Consider the following 27,281-nt stretch of genomic DNA (forward strand, 5'->3'; position numbering starts at 1 on the left):
ATTTACTGTTTGCTTTGAGCCTTAATGTAAATCTCTGAATAGTTATTCTAAAGTTCAGTTTACATTGCTAGACATCATGTGAGAGGAGGTTTTTTTCAAAACTAAAATTATTCAAGAGTTATCTTAGGTCCACTATGAGTCAAGCTCAGCTCTCTGGCTTAGCCATCTTGTCAATTGAAAACAAAGTAGCGAAAGGAATTGATTTTGATAATGTGATTTCAAAATTTGCAGAGAACAAAGTTAGGGGGGGAAAGGTTTTAAGTGCTTATGCTCACAATGTTACGTAAATAAACACTTGAAACTGTGTTTATCTTATTTTCCCTTCTTTTCATAAATTCACTGTGGGCGGGGGGGGGGTGACAAGAAATTTTCCGCACCGGGTACCACCTGACCTTGCTACGCCAATGGCTGAGGGAAGAGGAAGAAGGAGCTCCTTTGGCCACATCGCCATGCAGGGCTGATGGAGCTTTTTCTGTGTGTGCTTGGCGAAGTCAGAGTCCATGGAACTCATTCCTCCACATTCTGGGAGCTGGTGCCCAGAGCACAGAGGAAGGAGCTCTCTCGGCCCTGGTCCCGCAAGGTGCTGTGGCCAAGGGAGATTCTTTTTCCCTAGGCGCACAGGGCTGTTGGGTTTCTGTGGTGGGCTCCTTCACCTTCTGCGCCCAATGTGCCCCCCGCTGCATAAAAGTTCCCACAGTCTCTGTGCCACAATTGCTTTGCAGTTACCTCTGCCACCCTTGCTGAGTCACAACACTCCAGCATATATCTCTGGACTAAATTTGGCAATGGGGCTGTGGATGCTTTAACTGAAGCACTACAGGCCTGTGTTCATGTAATAGCCATGTAAAATCTGCTCAAACTGCAGAGTATCCATTGCTCATTGTACTTGCTCCTTCAGAGACAGGGCGGCCTCCATCCAGAACAAGCACCTCACCTTTCTCATAGAATCGTGGGATGTAGAGTTGGAAGGGACCCTGAGGATCATCTAGTCCAGTATTATGCAGCTGTCCCAAATGGGGATCAAACCTGCAACCTGGGCATTGACAGCTCCACACTCTAACCAGCTGAGCTATCCAGAAGCTATCCACCCAAAGAGCCACTTCTTCCAAGGATTCCAACAAACCTTCCCTCTGGGAACCTTGCACTCTCAGCATCCCCAAGGGTCTGCACCGCTTCCTGAGCCTCAGCACCACCTTCCGAAGGATGCTGTGAAATGCTAACATCCCAGGCTCCATCTCCATCGGAGAGCCCTGGTCCCAACTTCCTGGACTCTCCACTGACCCCTGGTGGCCCCCTGACAGGAGCTCAAGGACAAGCAGCCATACTCATCACCATCTTCATCTGGAAATCCTGTTTGCACCGCAAAATTTCGAATAACTTTGCATTACTTGGTTTCAGTTGTATTATTTCCCAGACATTTCCAATTCCTTCATTCCGCCTCCAGAATGACAATTACTTGGCTTTGCTTCCCACTGAAACACACTCACCATGGGGGTGGGGGAGGTTAAACCCTCCCCAAGTTCTGGCTGGGCTTTCTTACTTAACATCCCAAACAATAGCGCCTTTCTTTTTCCTCCTTACGTCAGCTTCTGGGCACAGAAGTGACTCAATCCATACCTGTCCTTTTCTCACAGGCTCCCTGAGGACATAATGCAAGTTGCACAGCTTCCTGTACGCCTGGGTAAGTCTGGGACACAGAGAAATGTGGCGGCCAGAGGCACAGGCAGGAAAAAGGCTCCTGTTTGTTTTTTGTTTTTTAATGGTTCTGTAGCTTATCTTGTTCTTGCATGACAAGATAATGCCCCAAAATGCGTGCAGCACATTCTTGAATAGTGGTGCAAAGGATGATGGAGGGTCTCCTGTTCTTTTAACTAACAGCTGCATAGAATTGAAAAAAGCAACTACCGGTAGCTTCATAGACAAATATCACATCTAATTTGGCCCACCGGCAGGTGTTTTTTAAAATGGATTCCACTAGCAAACAGATTGTTCCACATGTATCTTAATTTCTTCTCTTTTGTTTTGCGTGTCCACTTGAAAAAGAAGCAGAGTACATGTCTTTTTTTTAAAAAAAAAAAGTCACTGTTTTAGACACCTGCTAAAAGCATTTTTTTATTTCAGCAAGCCTGTCCAGACATATAATTTAGTTAAGAGCATAGGACGAGCCCCGCTGGATCAGGCCCAAAGTCCATCTAATCAAGACCAAACAGCTGCTTCTGGGAATCCTGCAAGCAGAACCTGAGCACTGAAACTCTCCTTACTTGCAATTCCCAGCAATTGGCATTCAGTTATGTATACTTGTTTTCAAAGTCTGCTGATTTTATCTTTTTCCCCTTTATAATTGACGGTTATTACTTCACTGCTTTTTGTACACCACTTACAATATATATATTTAATTGGTTTAATGAAGTGCCTTAATAAACTAATTAACGTGTATTTAAAAAAATAACAACAAAACATTAATTTAGAAGCAACCATTTCAAGACACATCTGTTGAGTTTTATTATTTGTCGAGCTTAAATATATTTATTTATTGAACTTACCGTATACCCTGCCCTTCTTCCCCAAGGAGCCCAGGGCAACAAATGCACCATTTTAAAATAAAAACAAAGCAACAGTATTCTAAAACTGTTAAAATATTATTTTAATTAAAAAAAAATACCCTAAAAGCAATTAAAGTTAAAAACATTCTTCCATCCAATGGTGGGTTTTAAGTCATTAAAGCAATGAAAGGGAACCTGTGGCTGTCCAGTTGTTGCTGGTCTTCAACCCAGCCAAGGCAGCCAGTGGTCAGAGGATGATGGGATCTGTAGCCCAGCAACATCCAAAGGGCCACAGATTCCCCATTCCTACTACATCAAAGGATCTGTGAAGTCAGAACGAAAATACTGTTCCTACGAAGCTTATGCTGCATTGTTCAGTCCCATTCAACTCAGTCACCTGCCTTTTCTGCACAAGAGATATGTGATGGTGGTAGGTGACTGAGAGGGACAGAGACAAAGAAGCTCTCAAGTTTTATAAAGTCCACTGACCACCACCCCTTCCTACTGATTCATGTAGGTACAAATGATACTGCCAGATAGAGCTTTCAATGTACAGTATAGCAAAGGACTATGAGACGGAGTGAGAGATTTTACTTTCTTGGGCTCCTTGATCACTGCAGATGGTGACAGCAGTCACGAAATTAAAAGACGCCTGCTTCTTGGGAGAAAAGCAATGACAAACCTAGACAGCATCTTAAAAAGCAGAGACATCACTTTGCCGACAAAGGTCCGTATAGTTAAAGCTATGGTTTTCCCAGTAGTGATGTATGGAAGTGAGAGCTGGACCATAAAGAAGGCTGATCGTCGAAGAATTGATGCTTTTGAATTATGGTGCTGGAGGAGACTCTTGAGAGTCCCATGGACTGCTAGAAGATCAAACCTATCCATTCTTAAGGAAATCAGCCCTGAGTGCTCCCTGGAAGGACAGATCGTGAAGCTGAGGCTCCAATACTTTGGCCACCTCATGAGAAGAGAAGAATCCTTGGAAAAGACCCTGATGTTGGGAAAGATGGAGGGCACTAGGAGAAGGGGACGACAGAGGACGAGATGGTTGGACAGTGTTCTCGAAGCTACGAACATGAGTTTGACCAAACTGCGGGAGGCAGTGCAAGACAGGAGTGCCTGGCGTGCTATGGTCCATGGGGTCACGAAGAGTCGGACACGACTAAACGACTAAACAACAACAACATGAGACGGAGCAGGAAGCTGAAGGGTCTTGGGGCACGGGTGGGTTTTTATCACTCCTTCCTGTTGAAGATTGTGGTCCAGAAAGAGAGGTGGAAATACTGAAATTAAATCATTGGCTGGGCAAGTGGTGCCATCAGGAAAGCTTTGGCCTCTTGGACCATGGTCTCAACTATGTTGAGGACAGACTTCTGTCAAGAGATTAGTTGCACCTCACAGTAGTCAGAAAGAACGTGTATGCTAAGAGGGAACCAGGAGGAGGGCCTTCTAGGTAGTGGTGCCCTCCCTGTGGAACACCCTCCCTTCAAATGCCAAGGAGATAAAGAATTACATAACTTTTAGAAGACATCTGAAGTCAGCCCTGTATCGGGAGGTTGTACATTGATGCTCTCACATCTATCGTTCTGCCCACTTTTACATCTGACCAATGGAGACTAGTCCATTAGTGGGAATGCACCACTCCCTTACCAACCTCAATCTGCCCTCAGCAAGCCCCCACCTGCCTGCCTTCCCACCTACAACCAGCCCAGGGAGTAGCACTTTCTGCAGCACATTCCTCTTAGACTTGCTCAGTGTTGCTACTTGTAGAACTCTGCAGGGAGAAGGGGGAGAAGGAGAGCAAAATTAGAATTACTTGGCTTTGCCTCTCATTGGCTCCATCTACCGATGGCCTCCCTGTCTTCTGTCCTATCAAGTTTGAATAGGCATCAACCACCACTGCATTTGATCCTACCCAGCACTGGAATGCAGCCCCCAGAAGTTTGCTCACAAAGGAATGTGTCTGTCAGACTGAAAAATGTTCATTGTTGTTGTTTAGTTGTTTAGTCGTGTCCGACTCTTCGTGACCCCATGGACCAGAGCACGCCAGGCACTCCTGTCTTGCACTGCCTCCCACAGTTTGGTCAAACTCATGTTCATAGCTTTGAAAACACTGTCCAACCATCCCGTCCTCTGTCGTCCCCTTCTCCTAGTGCCCTCAATATTTCCCAACATCAGGGTCTTTTCCAAGGATTCTTCTCTTCTCATGAGGTGGCCAAAGTATTGGAGCCTCAGCTTCACGACCTGTCCTTCCAGGGAGCACTCAGGGCTGATTTCCTTAAGAATGGATAGGTTTGATCTTCTTTCAGTCCATGGGACTCTCAAGAGTCTCCTCCAGCACCATAATTCAAAAGCATCAATTCTTCGGCGATCAGCCTTCTTTATGGTCCAGCTCTCACTTCCATACATCACTACTGGGAAAACCATAGCTTTAACTATACGGACCTTTGTAGGCAAGGTGATGTCTCTGCTTTTTAAGATGCTGTCTAGGTTTGTCATTGCTTTTCTCCCAAGAAGCAGGCGTCTTTTAATTTCATGACTGCAGTCACCATCTGCAGTGATCAAGGAGCCCAAGAAAGTAAAATCTCTCACTGCCTCCATTTCTTCCCCTTCTGTTTGCCAGGGGAAGATGTTCATTAGCCTGGATCTACTTCCTCCTGTTTTGTATAACATGTAGCATGACTCTTAATTACAACAATTACCTTTCCATCAGGAAGGAAGGAAAGAAGACATTGAGTTTCTGGAAATAGCCCTGGATGCAAAACAGTTGGAGGAAGGAGCTGGAGGAACCGAGAGTGCCTAGCATTATGAGTCCATGCCTAGCTGCTCCCCACTTTTCTGGGTGCTGCAGAAGCTGTCCAACAGGTTCTCCTGCTGGTCTCAACCCTTAATCTTCTGAGTGATGGGGAAAATGGTAACTGGTGAAGGGTCAATGTTGAGTTGATGTCAGGAGCTGGCAGGAGAGCGGGTTCATCCACAGGTCAGAAGGGAGACTCAGTGACTTAAAGTAAAGCCAGCAGTTTTGTTCAGGAAATTAGCATACAGCAGAGATCACTCAGGCACAGCCGCCTCTGTGAAGACGTTCCCAAGACTGGCTCTTGGTGCCCCCTCCTCCTTCTAACCCTCCTCTTCCAGATGTCTTCCAAGAAGGCGCAAACTCCAGCAGGTGGGCAGGTGGGGGGGGGCTCGAGCTTGTCTAGCTTTCTTTTCAGCTACGTGTAAAGCTCTGGAGTCAAAGAGGAAAGGGGGCTCAATGCAGAGGGACCAGGCAGCTGCTGTGAAGCTGTGGCACCATCTGGCCCCTCCTCATCTTCTCCTTCAGTTCCTGAGCTCAGGGCCGTCTTAAGCATATCGGGCGCCCGGGCGCCGTGGTGCGACGATCCCTCCGGCCCGGCCCTGCCTGAGCTCAAAGTGTGGCCCTGTGCATCCAGTTCCCTGCCTGGGGCAATTCTTCTTCTTCACTCAAGCCTCCTGTTTCTTTTACCTCCCGACTTCCACCCTCCTCTGATCTGTCTTCTGTGCCCCACCACCCCTCGCCTGGGCCTGAGGCTTCTTCCTCTGTGGCTTTTCTAGGGAGTTCCTCAGCTCAAGGTCCCCTGATAGTCGATGTGCCATTTCCATCATCCATGAAGCACTGGCAAGAGGCCAATGGCAGAGCCAGCCCATTTAAAGGGCCTGCAATCCCACACCCTCCCAAGATAATAATAATAATAATAATAATAATAATAATAATAATTATTATTATTATTATTATTATTATTATTATTATTTATTTATACCCCCGCCCATCTGGCTGGGTTTCCCCAGCCACTCTGGGCGGCTTCCAACAGAAACATTAAAATACACTAATTTCTTAAACATTAAAAGCCTCCCTAAACAGGGCTGCCTTCAGATGTCTTCTAAAAATCTGGTAGCTGTTTTCCTTTTTGACATCTGATGGGAGGGCGTTCCACAGGGCAGGCGCCACCACCAAGAAGGCCCTCTGACTGGTTCCCTGCAACTTGGCCTCTCGCAATGAGGGAACCACCAGAAGGCCCTCGGTGCTGCACCTCAGTGTCCGGGCAGAATGATGGGAGTGGAGACGCTCCTTTAGGTATACTGGACCAAGGCCGTTTAGGGCTTTAAAGGTCAACACCAACACTTTGAATTGTGCTCGGAAACGTACTGGCCCTATGAGATGCAGAAGCCCGTAGGAAAATCACTCTCCCACCCCTGGCTATAGTGCCCCACACCTCCTCCTTCACTGCCCCACGCCTCCAGCTTGGAAATCCTTCAAAAAGGCCACCATAGCTGGGATTGGCCCATATAGGCAAAGGGTTGTATTCCACTAAGTTCTGCTCAGAGTAGACCTGTTGAAATTAATGGACCTAAGTCATTGGACCTAACCCTAACATTGGACCTAACATTAATGGACCTAACCCATTGATGGGAAGTCAATGGGTTTACTCTAAGTAGGAGTCTAAGTTTGAAAACAACCCGGTATGATGTGCTGAGCCTGGTTTGCATAAGGATGTCAGTGACTTCCCATCCCAATGGTAATCAGATCTATACAAGTTCAGCTTCAACTTCTCCAACAGTATCAGGCATTTCCAGATTGCCACTGGATTATCCCTGGACCCATATTTTCCACAATACTATACACTTATCTATAATTTTCACTCTTTTGTTATGGATCCTTCTCTTTAAATGAGATCTAAACTGGACAGTTTAAGAGGAAATCTTAAACTGAGAAATTGTCCTCTGAGAGACCTTCAATTCAAAACTGAGGACCTGCCTCTGTTAAGTAGGACATGAGATTAGCCTAGAAGTCAGTTTGAATGAGTCTAATTGGATAACACCCACAACCCTGGAGGAACACATTGACACATGCAAGACAAACCAGTTCAGATTTAACTGCCAGCCAGGTAACTGCAGGGCCCGTACCAATAATAAAAAAGTCTCTGTTTTTCCTAAAGTGAATAATTTAAATATAGGTTTATAATTACAACAGTATCTGTCAAGGCAACAAGGATGTAAATTTCTTCCAGTTTACATCCTGGAGTTCCCAAAACTGAGTTGTGGAATTGTTGGGAACACAGCTTCTTCCCTTGTTGAGCAGGGGATGTGATAGGCTGAAATTCCACAGGTGCTCCTGTACCAGGCATGGAATTGCAGCTTCACCTGTTGAATAGCTTCCTCTTCTGTGGTGAGGAGCATAGGAGCATAGGAAGATCCTGCTGGATCAGGCCAATAGCCAATCTAGTCTACTATCCTGTTCTTACAGTACTACAGTTGCCTACCAAGAGCATGTGGGGAAGGTGCAAGCAGGACTTGACCCCAAGAGCACTCTGCCCTCCCGGTATGCAGAATAGCAACTAGTATTCAGAAGCAGGGCCGGCCCTACGGGCAGGCTGGGTGGCGCAGGGTGCCAGGGCGCCTGCCCGCCAGGGGGGGGCACTGCGGAGGTGCGCCTGCCCGCATGCCGCGCAGCTGCGCCCGTCCGTGCAGCTCCACCCACCCACCATGCTGGGAAACGGGACAGGGCGGGGGCACCAGAGGGATCCATCGCACCACGGCGCCAGGGCGCCAAATATACTGAAGACGGCCCTGTTCAGAAGCATTCCTTCTGTAGCATTACTGCCTACAGGCTTGGTGGCAGAACATAGTCATTATGGTGAGTAACTCTTGATAGCCTTCTCCTCCATGAATTTGTCCAATCCTCTTTTAAAACCACCCAACGGTGGATCTACACTGGTTGTTTATAGCATTAAAAATGTGTTACAGCGGTACCTTGGTTCTCAAACACCTTGGTACTCAAACAACTTGGATCCCAGCACTGCAAACCTGGAAGTAAGTGTTCCGGTTTGCAAACTTTTTTCAGAAGCTGAACGTGCTCCGTTTTGAGTGTTACTCTTCCAATTTGAGGGCCACACTTCCGTTTTGAGTGTTACGCTAAGGTCTGTCTGTTTTTGCTATTTATTTTGTGGTTTTGTTTTTGCGGCTTTTTGTTTTGTTTTTGTGGCTGTGTGGAACCCAGTTCAGCTACTGATTGATTGATTGATTGATTGATTTTGTGACTGCACTACATTGTTTATTGCTTTCATCTTATGGATCAATGGTCTCGTTACATAGTAAAATTCATGTTAAATTGCTGTTTTAGGGGTTGTTTTTAAAAGTCTAGAACGGATTAATGCCAGGGGTCCGGAAAAATTTTCAGCAAGGGGCCAGTCCACTGTCTCTCAGACCTTGTGGGGGGCCAGAATATATTTGGAGGGGGAATGAATGAATTCATATGCACCACAAATTACCCAGAGATGCATTTTAAATAAAAGCACACATTCTAGTCATGTAAAAACACCAGGCAGCCCTCACAAATAACCCAGAGATGCATTTTAAATAAAAGGAAACATTCTATTCATGTAAAAACACGCTGATTTCCGGACCGTCTGCGGGCTGGATTTAGAAGTCGATTGGGCCCAATCCAGCCCCTGGGCCTTAGTTTGCCTACCCATGGATTAATCAATTTTGCATTACTTTTTTTAAAAAAATTTAAAGACTTTATTGTTTAAAATAATACAAAGTAGAACATTTTGCATTACTTTCTATGGGAAAGCGCACCTTGGTTTTGGAATGCTTTGGTTTTGGAAAAGACTCCCAGAACGGATTAAGTTTGAGAACCAAGGTACCACTGTATTAAAATGTGACACCAGGTGGTGCTGTAGAGCAGTGAGCCTTCGACAATGGAAAACTTCATTGAGAGTTATATAATGTTATATTTCATAACGTTTTTACAGATCAGTGTAGATACAGCCCAAGTACGTGGCCAGCACTGCTTCCTTTGCATTGTGTGGAGAAGCACTTTCTTTTATCGGTCTTCCATCTTCCAACATTCAGGTTCACTGAGGGTTCACAAGTTCTGCTGCTACAAGAGAGGGAGAAAAACTTGTCTGTATCAACTTTCTCCACACAACACATATTTTTATAAACATAAGAAGATCCTGCTGGATGAAGACAAAGGCCAATCAGGTCCAGCTTCCTGTTCTCACAGAGGCCATCCAGATACGTGCAGGAAACCTTCAAGCAGGACCCAACTGCAAGAGCTCCTGCAGTTTCCAGAAACTAGGATTCAGAAGCACTACTGCTGCCCAGAGGCATAGCAAGGCCAGGTGGTACCCAGTGTGATTTTATTTTTTTTGGCACTCCCCCCATTGCAATTTTTGGGATGCGAGTACCGCCTGCCAGAGGGTGCCAGGCTGATCGCTGGCCATATTTGCACAATCAGTGGGTGAATTTTCATGACGACAAACACACCAATCCCGAAAATCCACCCGACGTGGGTGCGAGTGCCACCACGCCAATCAGCCCAGGGGAATTTGGTCACACACACACCAGGCATGACACCCGGGGTGGACCACACACCCCGCTTCCCCCCCTTGCGATGCCCCAGCTGCTGCCAGTCATGGAGACAAACCATCGCCATCATGGCTAGGAGTCATTGTTAAAGCATAAGAGCCTTGGCAGTAAAAAGTGAAAACCACCATAAAACAACACACAGAGAGACATAGAGAGAGCGAGAGAGACGTTGTCTAGAGCTCAAAAAGTAAGCCAGAACTCCTGACTTAACTTCTCATTTTCATTTTGTACACCCAGTTCACCCATCACATCCAATTTCTCACACTAGATTGGCATGCATCACATATGTTCAGCCAACCACGTGGGGGAATGCTGCAATGGTCTGTGCTTGCATGTGTTCTGGCATGTTCGGTACGTCACATGATGCTCCAAAGTCATAGGTGGAGGCCAATAAATCAGGTTAGGTGCTCAATCAGATTAGGTGCTGAATCACAGTTGCCGACTATGCTGAGTCACACGCAGTCAGCCCCATTCTTTCCATGATGCAGAATCATCCACACTAATTCTGGAGGTGGAGCAGGGACCACCTTAGCAACAGGGACCACTCCTACACCTGAGTCACCCTGTTGCATTCTGGAGTTGCGAATTTTTCCTATGCTTTTTGCTGTGCCTCTAAAAAACTGTTTCATTTACAGGCGTTAGCAGGAGACAAACTTTTCTCTTTATAATACAAAAAGCTCCACTAGGCAGCTTCTGCAGATAAAGCCGTTCCTAAATCAGAACTATACCTTTCCAAGATTATCTTACTTCCTCCTTTTTTATCACTTAAATTCAGAATGAGCAGGGGAGCTGCTAGGGTTGCCAGACTCAATAGAGGACAGGACTTCTGTTCCTTTAATTGTCCTGCTCTCTTTTGAGTCTGGAAACCTTAAAGAGGAACCAGCAGACCCTTTGTTTAATTTCCAAGGCACAGAAGTCCTGTTCTCTATTGAGTCTGGCAACCCTAGGAGCAGCTGAGGAGAGTTGATTCCCAGATTTTCAGAAGCTTATCACAGTTTCTGATTTGATCCCAGAATGTTCTGCTTTTTCTTGGGACATCCCTATTTTCATCGGAGAAATGTTGGAGGGTATGGAGTTATGCAACCCCCAAGCCAAGGAAATAAGTAACTAGGCAGAGAACCAGGCAGAGGGCCTTCTCAATAGTGTTCCCTGTGGAACACCCTCCCATCAGATGTCAAGGAAATGAACAACTATCTGACTTTTAGAAGACATCTGAAGGCAGCCCTGTTTAAGGAAGTTTTTAATGTTTGACATTTTATCATGCTTTTAATATTCTGTTGGGAGCTGCTCAGAGTGGCTGCGTATAAATAATAAAACAGTAATGCAACCTTTAGAAGACATCTGAAGGCAGTCCTGTATAGGGAAGTATTTTTTCAATGTTTAATGTTTTATTAGGTTTTTTTATATAGGTGGGAAGCCACCCAGAGTGGCTGGGGCAACTCAGTCAGAAGCATAGCTGCCAAGTTTTCCCTTTTCTCATGAGGAAGCCTATTCAGCATAAGGGAAAATCCCTTTAAAAAAGGGATAACTTGGCAGCTATGGTCAGAAGGGCAGAGTATATCACCATCACCATCACCATCATTAAATAAGATATCCCTATTTTCATCGGAGAAATGTTGGAGGGTATGCTGTAGCTGAAATACCAGTTTCTGGAAACCGCAGTGTGGAGAGAGTGTGTTTTTGTGCTCGAATCCTGCTTGCAAGTTGGCCACTGTGAGAACAGGATGCTGGACAAGGCGGGCCATAGGCCAAATCCAGTAGGTTCTACTTATGTTCCTGTCAGAATCCCCTGCCACAAATGGAAGCAGACCTTCCAACCCTCTCCCTCTCCCAATGCTGCACCACTATAAGGAGACAGTGGAATTCCTTATCTGGGTAGCCTTACGACAGCATCTTCTGTAACCTCTGCAAGCTTTCTCCAGGTCCCGCTTGCTGCCCAGACTTGCCCACAATTATCTTCCCCTGCCTCGAAGCCCTGGGCTAACAGCATCAAAAGATATCCCACAACTGGCTCTTCAGGTTCCCTGATGGAGACACCTCCACAATAACCGGCCTTAAAATGCTGAGGAAGGGAAGTGATGGGCCCTGGGCTGGAGAGGAAACATGAAGGAAGGAGGGCGGAGGCCGGGTAGTGGAGTGGAGATGCTTTGGGCCATCATCAAAATACTGAGCAACGCAGCTTAGAGGAGGTGTGTCTCATGGGGGAGCCTGAGATGCCCCGCCCCAGCTGTCTGCTCATATTTAATGTCTTAGCTTCCTCTTTCAGACATTGACGGCAGGAAGACTGACGGCAACACAGGTGGAGAAGATCTGAAACAAGTCCTGGAGGACTTAACGAGCAGAGCAATGGGCACTCACTTTCTCCTCCGTGCATCCGTCTTTCTAGTGGCGGTGACATTCTTCATGAAAGGTAGGGGTGATGGAAATCTCATCCGTTTGGCTGTGGCAACAGGATCATGCCAACATGGAACCCCATAGAATCTGGGGTAGGCCTGGATTAGTGGCAATGCTGTAGAGTGGGGTGTCGGGGTGATGAAGTAAGGTAGGGTCTCTCTTGTAGGATCTGTGAAAAATTTAGGAACATGAATGTGCATGGCCTTTTTACCCATGCCTAAATCCTAGCAGAGGACTAAAAAAAACCCTCCAGGTTTCAGCTGAATAATCATATGACTCAATTGATTCATTGTTAAACTCTGGTTCAATAATACAAGAAGAAGCCTGAGGGATCAGGCCAGTGGCCCATCTAATCTACCATCCTGGTCTCACAGTGGCCACCCAGATACTTGTGAGAAACTAGCAAGCAGGAACTGAGCAGTTGCCCCTCCAGTAGCTTCCAGAAACTGGTAATCAGAGGAGGCAGCTAATAGTAATCATGGTATATCATGTAGTAATCATGGTAATCTATAGATAAGGCACACCTTGTGTTTAGATAATGCATACATGCGACACTGAAAGCTTTATCTTAGCCGAGGCATTTCCTGTTTAGGAAGATAATGCCTCCAGTAATGGAGGGGATGCCAGGGAAGCACAGATCTGGGACTTTTTTCAAAGCAGGAGTGATGGTGGCATCTGCCACCTGAGTACCAGCGTAACCTAGGGACTTCCTTGCTCCAACAAGTGAAAGAGGCGATAACAAGGCTTTCAAGTTGTTTGTGACAGATTAGCACAGAGGAAGTCAGAGAACGAGATTCAAACAGATGTTTCTTTTATTTTCTATGGGGTTCTTACCCCATGCTAGCACTTTCGATGGTAACATTGCTTTGCAATGTTTTAGCATGAGCTAAACACTTCATTTCAGCTGAACAGGGGTCTTTTGTGGATGCTTATTGTGTTTTACAAGTCAGACCTATGTAGTCTTAATCTGTGAAGACTATGCATAATAATCAACTGGACATTGTGCTGTTGCTGTGTGTGCAACATCACACACACATCTCTATCAACCTATCTATCATGGATCAACGCAGCTACCTGCATCAGGGAAGGATCGGGCTTAGTGGTAGAGCACCTGCTTTGCATGCAGGATGTTCCTGGGTTCAGTTTCTGGCACCTCCAAGTAGGGCTGGGAGAGAAGATCTGGAGAGATGCTGCCAGCCTGTGTGGACAAATCTGAGCTAGATGGACCAATGGTCCCACTCTGTATAAAGCTCCTCTGCTCCATTTTTTGACTCTCCTTTGGGGGCTGTCATGAAAACTTGATGATGAGAATAATAAGTTTGTTGCACTTCATCATTTAACACTACACCACTGAAGGACACATAAGATGGAGCTTGCAGCCCATAGCCACATTAACACAATTTACTTGTTAAAATAAAAGCATGTGGCCTTATCAACGGGGAGCACCTTTTTAACCTCTCAAAATGTTAGCCACCAATGAGTCTAACCACCTCACAGGAGAACTTGTATCCTTAATTATGGCTCTGGTCTGGGCCATAATTACCCTTGGCTAGTCTTACGCAACCTCTTCTTGAGGTAGGAGAAGCTGTTGCCTGCTCTCAAGGATGGTATGTTAGTGGCTACTGAAGTTTGACTTGGTAGACATGGGTTCAGATCTCTCCTATCTCTTAAGCTTGTTGTGAGGCATTAGGCCAAGGGCAGAGAACCAGTCCCTTGCCCACAAATGCTTTGGGGCTCCCAGCTCCCATCAGCATCAGCCATCTCAGGCAATTGTCAGGGATGATGGGAGCTAGAGTAAGGTTACCAAAAAAAATTCAATGAATCCGGGGACACTTTTCAACTTCAATGGATTTTGTATGGGGACTGATTTGTAAATCCAGGGACTGTCCCCAGGAAATGGGGACGCCTGGTAACCTTAAGCTAGAGTCCAACAACATCCACAAGTTCCTCGCCTTATCACAATTTCTCTGCTCAACCTACCTCACAGGGTTGCTGTGAGGATAAACTGTGAGGATTGCCTCATGTCTGTCACCATTAGCTTCTTAAAGGAAGGGTGGAACCTAAGGCTGTTAATTAAACAGCCCTGACCGAGGGCACAATATGGAGACGATCGGCTTAGATTTCTTTTCCCAACCCATCACAAAGGCCCATCGGGGCTGGTTATGAATCCATCCAAAGGTTTCATTTTATCCTCATCACATCTTTGGGAACGCCAAGAGGTGTGGCAAAAGCAGGAAGCCACCGAACAAGCACAGACTTGTTCCAGTGTACGGTCTGAAGGCACCCAAGGCCACCACCTTGCTGAAACTATGCAGGTCTGGCTCTGGTCAGGGCCTGGATTGGACTCTGCCTCAGAAACAACATGTCTGCCGCTTTGGGTTCCACAATGGAATAAAGGCAGGATACAAATGTAAGGGAGGAAATAACGTGAGCTTATCGGGCTGGATGTAACAACCCCAAAAGGGCGCTGAACATCTGTAGTGTTCATCCATGTGTGAGGATAATTTTACCACAAAACATCTGGAGGAGCAAGAGCCTGCCAAGATTCTCCTCACCTCATGGGCAGATAGCAGAATCTACAGCTCCCAACATGGCTAAGTTAGGCTCTCCTCAACAGGCCCAGTGCAAGGCATTGCACTACCTCTGTCTCTGCCCTATTCCCTTCCTTTTTCTCTCCTCTCCTGATCCCTTCCCTGCTTTTGCCATCACAAAAGAACCAATGCTGGTAGTAGTAGTAGCAGTAGTAGTAGTAGTAGTAGTAGTATACATTTATTTATTTATTTATTTATTTATTTATTTATTTATTTATACATACCCCGCCTATCTGGCTGGGTTTCCCTAGCCACTCTGGGTGGCTTCCAACAAAATATTAAAATACAGTAGTCCGTCAAACATTAAAAGTTTCCCTAAACAGAGCTGCCTTCAGATGTCTTCTAAAAGTCTGGTAGTTGGTGTTCTCTTTGACACCTAGTGGGAGGGCATTCCACAGGGCGGGTGCCACTACCAAGAAGGGCCCTCTGCCTGGTTCCCTGTAACTTGGCTTCTCGCAGCGAGGGAACCACCAGCGTCCGGGCAGAATGATGGAGGTGGAGATGCCCCTTCAGGTATAGTGCACCAAGGCCCTTTAGGGCTTTAAAGGTCAGCACCAACACTTTGAATTTTGCTTGGAAACGTACTGGGAGCCAATGTAGGTCTCTCAAGACCGGTGTTATGTAGTCTCGGCGGTCGCTCCCAGTCACCAGTCTAGCTGCCGCATTCTGGATTAGTTGTAGTTTCCGGGTCACCTTCAAAGGTAGCCCCACATAGAGTGCATCGCAGTAGTCCAAGCAAGAGATAACTAGAGCATGCACCACTCTGGCGAGACAGTCCACGGGCAGGTAGGGTGTCAGCCTGCGTACCAGACGGAGCTGGTAAACAGCTGCCCTGGACACAGAATTGACCTGTGCCCCCATGGACAGATGTGAGTCCAAAATGACTCCCAGGCTGCACACCTGGTCCTTCAGGGGCACAGTTACCCCATTCAGGACCAGGGAATCATCCAGGTTCTTTCCTCCCTCCCTCCCTCCCTCCCTCCCTCCCTCCCTCCCTCCCTCCCTCCCTGTCTTGCTTCAAGAAGGGCCTTGGGGATCCTTCCACAGTGTGAGGCATTCTGGGCAAGGTGGCTGGGAGACATTTTGTGCCCCTCCCAGGTACCTGGTACTTGAAGCTTTTCCCTTCCTATCATTGCCTGGAAAACAATGATGCAAGCAAATGGGAGGTCCCGGGGGGGGGGGGTTGCCGGTTCACATACTTGCCATCTGAGGCAACTGTTGCAGCTTCCCTCATGAGAGGACCAGCCCTGCCCCTCACTAAGTTACAGCTTGGCCATTTGTATTGAGTGCCACATCACTGAGAGACATCTGAGGGCAGCTTTCAGCTTGGGCCACTCATGGTCAAACCCAGCCTGTCCTCTTCTGTTCAAATGTCAAAGAGAAAAAGCCAAGGTCAAGAAGGTCAAGTCTATTATTAGGCCTGTGGCCTGTTTGAATAGATTCTTTGTAAATAAAAAAATAAAAGCAGCGTTTTTATTGACAGCTCCAGGGTTTTTTCCCCAGGGGGTGGGCTTGTAAAAGGAACCTTCAATGGGCCACACTGAGTTTGCATGTCTACCCACTCGCTGTTGCCAGCTGCTGTGGCTTCTCAACCTCCTCATTGCTGCCAACTGTTTGCTTGCCAGGTAGAGCCAACGAACCGCCAGGCATTGGCAACCACATCCCTCTCTCCTCACCCCTTGCTTGCTCTTGACCTCTGGGCCAGAGTGAGAGGCAGGTGACAGAGCAGGTCACTCTGGTGAGGAGGAGAAGGAGGGAGTCCAGAGGCATTTTGCCAGTGGCCCTCCTGCTGCAATGTGGGTTCCCAGCAGCTGCCCAATCTCACTGGCATTAAATGGGGCCAAACTGCATTTATACCCCACCTTTCCTCCAAGGAGCTCCAGGTAGCATACAGAGTTTTCTCCTCACAACAACCCTGTGGGGTAGGCTAGGCTGGGAGGGAGCGATTGGCCCAAGGCCACCCAGTGAGCTTCATGGCTGAGTGGGGATTGGAACTCTGTTCTCTGAAGCCCCAGCACAACCCTCTAACCACTTCTCTGCACTGGCTCTTCACTATCCATTACAAAGAAACGTGTCTGCCTCTGTAGGATGCTCTCCCCGGGGCTTCTCACCTGGTGTCTAATCTGATGAGTTTCAGGCGCCAGTCTAAGAGTTTTATTTGACTGGGCATTTAATGAGTAGAAAGATGGGTGCTGCCATTTGAGGCTTTATTGACAGGGGCTGTGGTTTACTTACTGATGTTAACTGTTTCTTCTCGTTCAATGTTATTTTTTGAAATCTTTGCTAAGGTTCAATATCATTTGACTGATGGCCGGTTTTGTTTGTTGTAAACAAAACCTGCTTCAGAGGGGGGAGTTTTTGCATGGAGAAGCAGTAAGGAGAGGAGTTGCTTAACCCAGTCTTCCTCCAGCTTTCTTCTTCTTCTTCTTCTTCTTCTTCTTCTTCTTCTTCTTCTTCTTCTTCTTCTTCTTCTTCTTCTTCTTCTTCTTCTTCTTCTTCTCCTCCTCCTCCTCCTCCTCCTCCTCCTCCTCCTCCTCCTCCTCCTCCTCCCCTCCCCTCCCCCCAAAAGGAAAAAGGTGTCCCACAAAACTGGAAAGCTGCATGTTTAGCCTGGCTTTCAGAGAGAGAGGGAAACAGTGGCTTTTGCTCTCAGGGTTTAACACACACCCAGCTGCCCAGTAAACCAGGAGCTGGGGAATTTTTCTCAGCCCAACAGCCGCATTCCCTTCCAGGCAACCTTCTAGCCACATGCCAAGATGGGCAGGGAAAGAAGCTGAAGTGGGCAGAGTAACAAATGATAATTTAACCTTTGGGCAGTGGCCCGGTTTCTGCGGACGCTCTCAGCACATGCCTTTTTGTCCTCCGTCCAGACAAGCAAAGGGTTCAAAGGCACCTTCCAGCCAGGCAAAAACACATTCAAAGCCACAGCCAGTGAGGAGTGTCGCCTAAGGAGATAGGTGCAATTGGCAGAGCTGTTAGTTTGGGAATGTGCCCCTTCAAAGACAAGCTACCCTATATTCATACTCTCCAACATTTCTCCTATGAAAATAAGGACATCCAATTCTATTATTATTATTATTATTATTATTATTATTATTATTATTATTATTATTATCTTATCCATCAAACTGGGTTGCCCCAGCTACTCTGGGAGGCTTCCAACATATAAAAAACAATATATACACTTTGTGTGTATGTGTGTGTGTGTGTGTGTGTGTGTGTGTGTGTAGTGCTTTTTTTGGAGGGGGGGATGCAATGGTACGCATACCTCTAAACATTTTGTGACTCTAAGTTTGGCCTTATTGAGGGGCAGTATTTCAATATGACTAGGAAAATGAGAGTACCCCTAAATAATTTTTTTAGGAAAAAAAATACACACACACACACAGACACACACACACACACACACACACACACACACACACAATATAGGGCTGCCTTCAGATGTTTCCTAAAGGTTGTATCTCCTTGGCTCGGGGGACGCATAACTTCATACCCTCCAACATTTTTCTGATAAAAATAGGGATGCCCTAAGTAAAAAGCGGGACATTCTGGGATCAAATTAGAAACCGGGATGGCTTCTATAAATCCCAGATTGTCCCTGGGAAATGGGGGTGCTTGGAAGGTCTGCATATTTCATATCCTTCCAGAAGGTCTGGAGTTTTGGAGGAGCGGTCGTGGATGCCACGGGGAGAACAGAGAATGCAATGGAGCTTGTGACTGAAAGCTATCCGGGCAAGCCCTGGGGTGCTCTTACACAGCTGGGAGCGCCTCTATTAATATTAGCCCCACCCTAGGGTGGGGTCTTCTCAGAACCGGAGCAGACACGAACCTGCAGGAAGAGGGATAGAGGAAAGACAAGGAAGAAGGAGCTGGGAGAAGGGAGTGGATAGGGAAGGTGACAGCAATGCAGGCAGGACTGATTGGCAGGTGGTCGTTGCAGGGTTGTCGGGAGCAGGCAGAGCCAAGACTGACGAAGGGGCACAGCATAATATGAGGCATAAAGTGAAATGACACTTAAAAAAAAACGACCCTCCTCAGATTTTAGGTTGAGGAAGTATGCACACAAAGGCAGCACAGTGACACACTTTTGCGGGCCTGAGCATGTACATGTGCCTGACTTGGCAGACTGCTGGCGCCACCCATGATGTGGAACTGAAATCTGCACTTGCTCAGCTGCACATTCCTTGCCTGGTGGTAGCAGCCTGTCGAGAGAGAGAGAGAGAGAGAGAGAGAGAGAGAGAGAGAGAGAGAGAGAGAGAGAGAGAGAGAAGGAGAGTCCACACAGGGCACGAACTACAGCACAGGCTTGGTTTATTTACCGGCCATTTCCCTTTCCCAGGGAATTCTGGGAACTGTTGTTCCACGGAAAGGCTTAGGACAGGGCAAGCTGACTGACCTTGGGCCCTCCCAATGTCCCAGTTCCCATCAGCGCCACCCGGCCAACTCAATAGGCAGGGATGGTGGGAATCGTAGTCCAAAACATTTGGATGACATTTGGCTACCTTCGAGCTGTTTGGTAAACAAACGGAGCTGTTGTGCAGGAAATAATTCCCGATCTCTGTTTATTATCAGAGCCAATAAACCCAGTTTCCAGAGGCAGCTCATGAGAACTTTGAGAAGAAATCACAAAATAAATAAAAGAATGAGTACAATTTGCTTTGCTGCCTCTTTATCATATTAGTGCATGTTTATCGCTGCCCTAGCCTTCCCTGTGACACAGGGTGCTACAGAAATCAAGCTGTTGTTGATTGTTGTTGAGCTAAAGCAAAGCAAAACAATTACAAGGGCAACATGTCTGCTCACAGGTAAATCCCACTGAGTACAATGGGCCTTACCCCTGGGCCAGTGGGTATAGCAGGGAATATAGAGAATGTTGCTGGACTCCAACTCCCATCAGCCCCAGCCAGCATGGCCACTGATGAGGGATGGTGGCAGCTGTAGTCCAGTAACATCTGGAAGACCACAGCTTCCTCATCCCTGGAGTATTGGATTGCTCCTCCTTCCAAGATATAAAAAGTACAAAAGCAGCACAGGTTGTCAAAACCCTCGCCAACCAAACAAAATACTCTCTCAGAGACAGGGCCGTCTTAAGCATATCCGGCGCCATAGTGCAAAGCTTCCTCCACCCCCACCCCGTTTGCCAGAGTTGTCGTCCACCTTTTTTTTAGGGTGGATGGCGGTGCCGGCTGGGCTGGAGGAGGCGGGCAGTGCCTGGAGAGCGGCTCCTCCAGCGGGGAAGAGGTGGAGGCTGGACGCGGCGCCTCCCAGCTCAGCTGGACGCTTTGTGCCGTGGTGGCTACGGCAGATGGAGGCTCCGGGTGTGGCGCTGCTTCGGTGAGGGTGATGCCAGGAGGCGCCGCATCCAGTCTCCGCCTCTTCCCTGGCGCCCTCCAGAACTTGGCGCCCTGGCGTCCCACGCCACTAGCCTCTAAGGGTAAGACGCCCCTGCTCAGAGAATAAGATATTTAAAACCATCTGCAAATCTTGCTCAATGAGGGTCTCTATGATAAAATAAAAATACATTAAGTTTATTGTCAGTTCCCCTTTGACCCTGTGTAGGCTGGCCTCCCTATTGCTGTCACAGGAATTTGCCTGCTGGAAGAGAAACAAGCTAGTTTATTTGTTCTGTAAAGTGGTAAGATGTTCCCTGCCATGTACCACTTCAAACTGCAGAGGGCAGTGTAGTATGCTGAGGTTTGCAAGTTTGAAATCGAATCTTCCAGCGCACAGAAAACAGGCATCAAGGAGAAAGGTTCAGGCTGGTGCAGTTTGGACACATTGTGACCCAGTCGCAGCAACAGTGAAGTCTTGTTCCACCATATGTGCATGTTCTAAGATGGCAGAGTTGCACAGAGGACTGTGTGGCATCTCCCCACCACCACCACCACCAAATGCTCCATATGTTCCTTCAATCATTTGTATCAGTGTCCAATTCTTCTCTGTTTCGTATTAAAACAGGAACAGATAGATTAATTATACACTTGGAGCTGTACTCTCCTCACTTCTTTATTACACAGAACTAATAATTTTTTTTTGCTAATGTACATATTACGTCCTCCTAAAGTATGTCTTATAACTTACATGATATCCCAAGAACAGGGGTTTGGGGAGTACTTGGGTTTTATAGCTAGCCATATATCTTATGTGTTTCAGGGTTTCTTGCCAAATATCTTTCGGCAGAACATATGAAAGTTGTCAGCGTAAAGGGTCCCAGTCTTTTAACAACAGTCATTCTGCAAATTATAAAGCATGTTTCTGTAGTGTGGGAAACTGATACCAACAGAGCTGGAGGGGTGTGTGTGTGTGTGTGTGTGTGTGTGTGTGTGTGTGTGTAAGCATTACATTAGCCAAAGGAGGGATCGTTTTGTGCTTTTGCAATGTTGTCTCACAACAATCTCTGTCATCAAACATCATTTCTTCAGAAATGCTTGATATCAGTTGTTTTTGTTGTTGTTGGAGGCAGTAAAGCCTCTGAATACAACTTGCTGGAAATTGCAGGAAGGGGAGAGTGCTGTGCTTCTTGGGTCCTGCATGTGGTTGGCCATTGTAAAAACAGGACACTGGACGCGATGAGCCCATGACCTGGTCCAATCTTCTTTTCCATTGAGAAAATCAAATGACACCCCCCCTTTTTTTGCTTGCGAATCCTCCAAGTCTAAGAGACATACAAATTCTGTTGCAGGAAAATCGTAAATCTACTTTTCTCTTTGATCTTCCCCCTCCCTGCCCTCTCCTTTACAGATGCTCTGGCACTGGAGTGCAACAGCTGCGTCGACTTGGGCGATGGTGGGTGCAATGTAGAGAATATGAAGAAAGTGGAGTGCCCGGCATCTACCCATGTCTGTGTGGAAACAGTGGCAGCTGTGGAATGGAGTGAGTAGGCAGCCCACCATCTTCAGTCTCTAAACCAGGGTCAGGGAAATTTGTGACCTTCCTGCTGTTGGATTCCAGATCCCATCAACCCCAACAACATGGAGATGGTCAAGGATATCTCTATCTTCGACAAAAGGAGAAGCACCAAAAAAGTTCTGCACTCCAATCCCTTTCCTCTGTTCCAAGTTGGACAGGAGGTGCTGGTTGTAATTGCTCCGTGTTGAGGCAAAGGCACAAAAGAACCGAGCTATTTCACAACTTCCAGGGAGAAGCTGTTGGAGTGAAATCTGAACTACTAATTACTGGCTCAGATTTGAATTATTGGTTCAGGTGGACACCCAAGGTTGCAGAGTCCTGCCTTTTGCTCCCTTGAAATGTGCAGTTTTGCCCTCTGAGTAGATCAGCATTTGAGAAGTACCTCTTTGTTGTCTCCCTGTGTAAACTCTGCTTGTCCCATTTGCAGGTCATGGGAAGTTCTCGGTTGGCGAAAAAGGCTGCGGATTGGGCATGCCAGGTACCAACGACAAAGCGGTAGATGTGCATGGCATCCTGGCCTTCTCTCAGCTGCACCAGTGCAACAGCAGCCACTGCAACACCAAACTGGACATCAAAAACCTGGAGCTGGAACCCATCGGTGAGAATCAGAGCCCTGTGCAGGAATGGAGGTCCTCCTTTGGATGAGAAATGGAGCTTATATCTCCTCATCCTGTTGGGATAAGGAGTTGAGTCAGAATACTGTTGTGAGTTTGGGGAGGGGAAGTTGGGCAGTGGCGTAGGAAGGGGGGTGTTGTGGCTGCAGACCGCCCTGGGAGTCATCACTGAAGGGGTGACAAAATGTAACTCTGTGGCATTTTTAACTGTCAGGTTAATTCAGAGAAGCAGTCAGCCCAAAATGAATGCCTAACAGAACAACAAACTACATTGCTGGAATCAATCAATCAGCAAAGGCATAGCTGGGGGGTGGGGTGGGGACACTGGGTGCCACATCACAAGGGGCAGCACTTACTGTGCAGCCTGCAGTGTGCCCGAGCCATGCGTCTCTCCTGGGAGTGACGCAGTGGCTTAGGCACCTGCAGGCTCCATGCTGCCCCAAATGGCAGCATGGGGCTTCCACCCACCCACCGCCACTCCCTCAGCCACCCTGCAGCTTGGGGGGGGCAGTGGTGAGGCTCAATGCAGTGCGCCCTGCCCCAGCTTGCCCTGCCCAATGGGTGGCTTGTCCCGCCCCTGGGTGGAGGGCACACCCGATGCGCCGGGCACCTGAGCAGCTAGCTACGACACTGGGGGTTAGGCTGTATGCCTGATTCCTGGATCCAGCAAGGATTCAATTGTTGGAATAGCTAGACCAGCGCCTAAGTATGCTGGCTGGAGCAGATGGGAGTTGTAGTCCCAGGTTGGCAAGGCTTAATTTACAGTGTGCAGCCAGGTATTTCATCCATGCTAGTGCCTGTTGCTTTTTAAATATATGTATATGCATCCTTGGTTGCTTCTAGGTAACGAGAGTGCCAGGGTTGCGAATGGCGTAGAATGTTACAGCTGTTACGGCAATGAGTGTTCACTGGACAACTCTACCACAGTCAAATGCTATGACTCTTTCCGAGGCTGTTTCCATGGGAATGTCACAATGAAAGCAGGTAAGGGCTCCGTCGGGGATCTAATATAGCCACCATTGGATCTGGCTCCTTTGTGCATTTACATGGGCCTGGTGAAATCTGGCAGGTCAGATGCTGAAGGTTCGATCAATCAATCTCTCTCTTTTAAAAAAATAAAATAATTTTTTTTAATTAATTCCCCCCCCCCAAAAAAACCAGAAAAAATGGAAAGTAAAAAAAGAAATAAAAATACAGAAATATATATAAAAAATCAAGCAAGCAAGCAAGCAATCTCTTTATGACAGTCAAGGACCATCAGTATTCAAAAATGAAACTATAAAAACAGTACCAAACGAAACGAAACAGGGGACCATAACAATACAATTACTAGGAACTGCGACATGCAATCGAACACTCGGCATCAAAAGCAAAATAATGACTTTGCTAGAATTAGTCCCTGGCAAGTTTTACACGCAACGGTACAATATCTAGCCACCCTCGAAGGAGTGGGTGCATTATTCCGATCTGAAATGAGTAAAAAAAAAAAAGGATAAAATGCATCCAGTCACCTGGGAGTTTCCGTAAGAGGGGTTCCATAAAACTCTCAAATGCTGGAGTTTCTTACCTGTATTCTTACCTGTAAGCAATCTTTTTTATTTTGCTGATTTAAGGGGTATGTTGTACCCCAGAGCAAGGGAGGACTTGACTGTTGCCTCTTGTTTGGGGGTGTGAGAAAAATACCGGAGTAAGAGGGTCAGACCTCATGACATGTTTGACGCTGGATATCCACTGGATGGATTTGGGCTGAATCAAGCATGTGCAAAAGAGATCAGTTACCCCTCATATAATTGTTTCTTGTCTTCACGCAGCCATTATTTTTGTTTATTTATTGAAGTTCTATGCCGCCCTTCATCTGAGGAAAACAGGGCGGTTTACAATAGTTTAAAAACCCACAAAAATGAATAACATAGTAACATAGCAATCTTTTCCAGGCAACTTCTCCCTGACCAGGCCCCTCAAGGGCTGTGTCCAAGATGAGGACTGCACCAAGGTCATGAAAGGTAGCCCAGCTATCACCGTCATGGGTTCCTGTTGCTCTGGAAGCCTCTGCAATGTCGACCTCTCCAACAAAACTTACTTCGCTCCCAAGATCCCACGACTTGCAGTCCTGCCCGGGCAAGGCACCAACGCCACTGTGGCTGCCACCACTGCCACTGCCGCCACCACCACCACTTCCGCACGCACTCGCAACAGTGCGCCAGCCCCTTCCACGGTTGGCAAGCCAATCCGTTCCGTTGCTGTGAGCCCGCCTCCAAGTAGTCGTGACGACCATGACCATGACCACGACCACGACCACGACCACGACCACGACCATGACCATGACCACGACCACAGTGAGAGCCCAGTGAGAGATGGGAACAGAGACACTGCTGTGAAAGTTGAAGGGCGTCAGAGCCAACATCCTACAAAGGGGGGTTCTGCCAGCTTGGGGGGGTCAGTATTGCTGTCCTTGTTGCTGGCTGGGTTGCTCCTTTGAATGAAAGGAGAAGAGATGGTGTTCAACCTCCTTCCTTTCCCCCTTGCTGTTTCAGTCCTGCCCAAACACATTTGGCCCTTGTCTTTTCATATAACTTCCCACACTCGAATTAGGCTTCTGCCTACACATGCTTTGAAACCACCAGTTTTGCAGTTCACATGGTAAATGCTCTTGCATAACACACTTTGCTCATTGGAAACATGCCCTTATTTGCACACTTCATTTTTTTTAACCTTGCTTTCATGGGATTTCATGGCTTGTAGCACCTGACAAGGGGTAGCTGGAACTTTACAAGGCAAAGTTCTTCTGTGTTATGCATAACGTCTATCCAAAGTCAGTTCTGCTCTGAGAAAGCAAAGTCGAGTTCCATTTGTGTTCGTGCCTTTTCGTGGGCTCATGACATTGTGCTTGGTGCCAATACAATGGCAGCCATTTCTCGATGGTGTTTACCTTGAGTCATTCTTTAGCTCACCAAATAAGTTTTCTCTCATGGTCGAGGGGCACTGCTCTCTCCTATGTATCAGTCTACAGTATCAGATTGTTTTCAGAGGGCTGTATTATCTCATGTGGGCTTTGGGGGCTTTGGGGACTGACAGAGGGCTGCTAAGCTGGCCTCCAGTGGCCAGACAAATGCAAGTCTTAAGGCAAGATAGTCTGATGGACTGCCAAATTTCCTTGGAATCAATGAAGATAATTTGCCTTTTCCAGAGTGTAATATGAATAGTTCCTGGAGATCTATATATAACCATTCTAGAGCTGGGCGATATATCAATATATCATCCCAAACCAGCTTGAAGTCCATATCATGTTATCGGCTTCATAGTTTTTGATCTGGCAATATATCGCAAATCATGGTGGGTGGGTGGGTGTGCTGTGCAAAAAATCACAATGGGGGAAAAACCATGAAGCCAGCCAGTGCCTCTACATAACTCCATCCTTATTTCAGACATTGGGATATATCCGTATATTGCAATGTCTACCTGGTGATATATTGAGATGTTGAAAACCAGATATCGCCCAGCCCTAAACCATTCTGAATTCTTCCAACTTTTAGCGTTTCAGCACCAGTTGGGCTAGGAACCAGCCAGAGTGACTGCTTCCTTCCTCTCCCAGTTCTGTGCATTGCTGAGTAACAGAGCATCCCCATTCGCTCTCATGCATATGTTCTCCCTGTCTCTAGTGAAGGCCACCAACTTGAATGGCTTCAAAAGAGAATTGGAGAACTTCATGGAGGGTAAGGTAATGGTCTACCTCCAGTGTTGGCCACTGTGAGAATAGGGTGCTGGAGCAGATGGACCTTTAGCCTGATCCTGCAGAGCTCTTCTTATGTTCAGCTAGATGCTATGGAAATATTTCATAGTAGCAGTAATAATTTAGATCAAAGAGCCACTGTTGCCATTTCCTTTCCCTCCCGGTATTTTATCTTTTTAGCATTTGACAGAGGTCAGAAAAAATATGTTTTGGGTTAACCACAACACAAAGCTATGAAAAAGAATGAGCTGTTGATATGGGACCCAGCAATTTAGCCATTGTTATTATTAGTATTAGTATTAGTATTATTAGATTTCAAAATACATCTGCAATCCCAGATGCAGAGAGGATTGGGTCCAGTTTAGGGCTGAAACAATAAAGCTGCCCTCGCCAACCTGGTGCCCTCCAGATGTTTGTGGTAGAAATTCCCGTGAGCCTCAGCCAGCACATGTAATCCAAACTGGAGGGCAACAGGTTGGCAAAGGTTGAGATAAATAAATAGCAAGATTTCAAAATTAGGAGCACTTTCCCTTGGGGGTTTGATCCTGAAATTTGACAAGTTCACAAATCATGATCTGAAATATATTGAGTTCAGCTTTTCACCTGTTTAAAGGAAACTTTCTTGACTGGTTCAATTAATGACACAAAATCTAAATTTTGCTAAAGTGAAGTCAGGTGCTGTCAAATACTAACAGCCACTGAATTGAGTGCTGCTGCTGCTGTTGTGGATATAAATTGAAATGATATGATAACAATGCAGAATTTTCAGAAACTCATACTGACTATTAAATATTTTTCACATCCAGAGAATATATATCATCATCATTTGGGGCAAGATTCCTGCATTGCAGGGGATTGGATTAGATGACTCTTGGGGTCTCATCCAGTTCTACAGCTCAATGATTTGCAGAGGGTCATTGAGAGGTGCTGAGGGGAAACCCTGGTCCAGTTGTTGTTGCATTCAAACATGAGCCAACAAATACACATATAAACCCTGACCAAGTCAGTGCAGCACCAGATCAATGGATCAGACCATCAGTCACATTTGGAGAAGAAGAAGAAGAGTTTGGATTTGATATCCCGCTTTATCACTACCCAAAGG

General features: G+C 46.7%; 1 protein-coding gene across 1 annotated transcript; it reads left to right on the forward strand.

The window, feature by feature from the left end:
- Window positions 1-12,004: 12,004 nt before the first annotated feature.
- LYPD3 (LY6/PLAUR domain containing 3) lies at window positions 12,005-26,989 on the forward strand. The gene is made up of 6 exons (XM_035119816.3): window positions 12,005-12,127; window positions 12,205-12,348; window positions 21,668-21,799; window positions 22,263-22,433; window positions 23,293-23,433; window positions 24,384-26,989. Exons 2-6 carry the CDS (start codon window positions 12,285-12,287, stop codon window positions 24,926-24,928), a joined length of 1,053 nt encoding a protein of 350 aa, XP_034975707.2. The 5' UTR covers window positions 12,005-12,127; window positions 12,205-12,284; the 3' UTR covers window positions 24,929-26,989.
- The last annotated feature ends 292 nt before the right edge of the window (window positions 26,990-27,281 follow it).

The sequence above is a fragment of the Zootoca vivipara genome, chromosome 6 (assembly GCF_965207765.1).
Source record: "Zootoca vivipara chromosome 6, rZooViv2.hap1.1, whole genome shotgun sequence".
NCBI lineage: Eukaryota > Metazoa > Chordata > Lepidosauria > Squamata > Lacertidae > Zootoca > Zootoca vivipara.

What these genes read in the sequence shown, in the direction of transcription:
- LYPD3 (XM_035119816.3), top strand. Translation starts at nt 12,285, where the DNA reads ATGGGCACTCACTTTCTCCTCCGTGCATCCGTCTTTCTAGTGGCGGTG. An exon ending in GGTGACATTCTTCATGAAAG is followed by an intron (nt 12,349 to 21,667) that starts GTAGGGGTGATG and finishes TCTCCTTTACAG; the next exon opens with ATGCTCTGGCACTGGAGTGC. An exon ending in GAATGTCACAATGAAAGCAG is followed by an intron (nt 23,434 to 24,383) that starts GTAAGGGCTCCG and finishes AATCTTTTCCAG; the next exon opens with GCAACTTCTCCCTGACCAGG.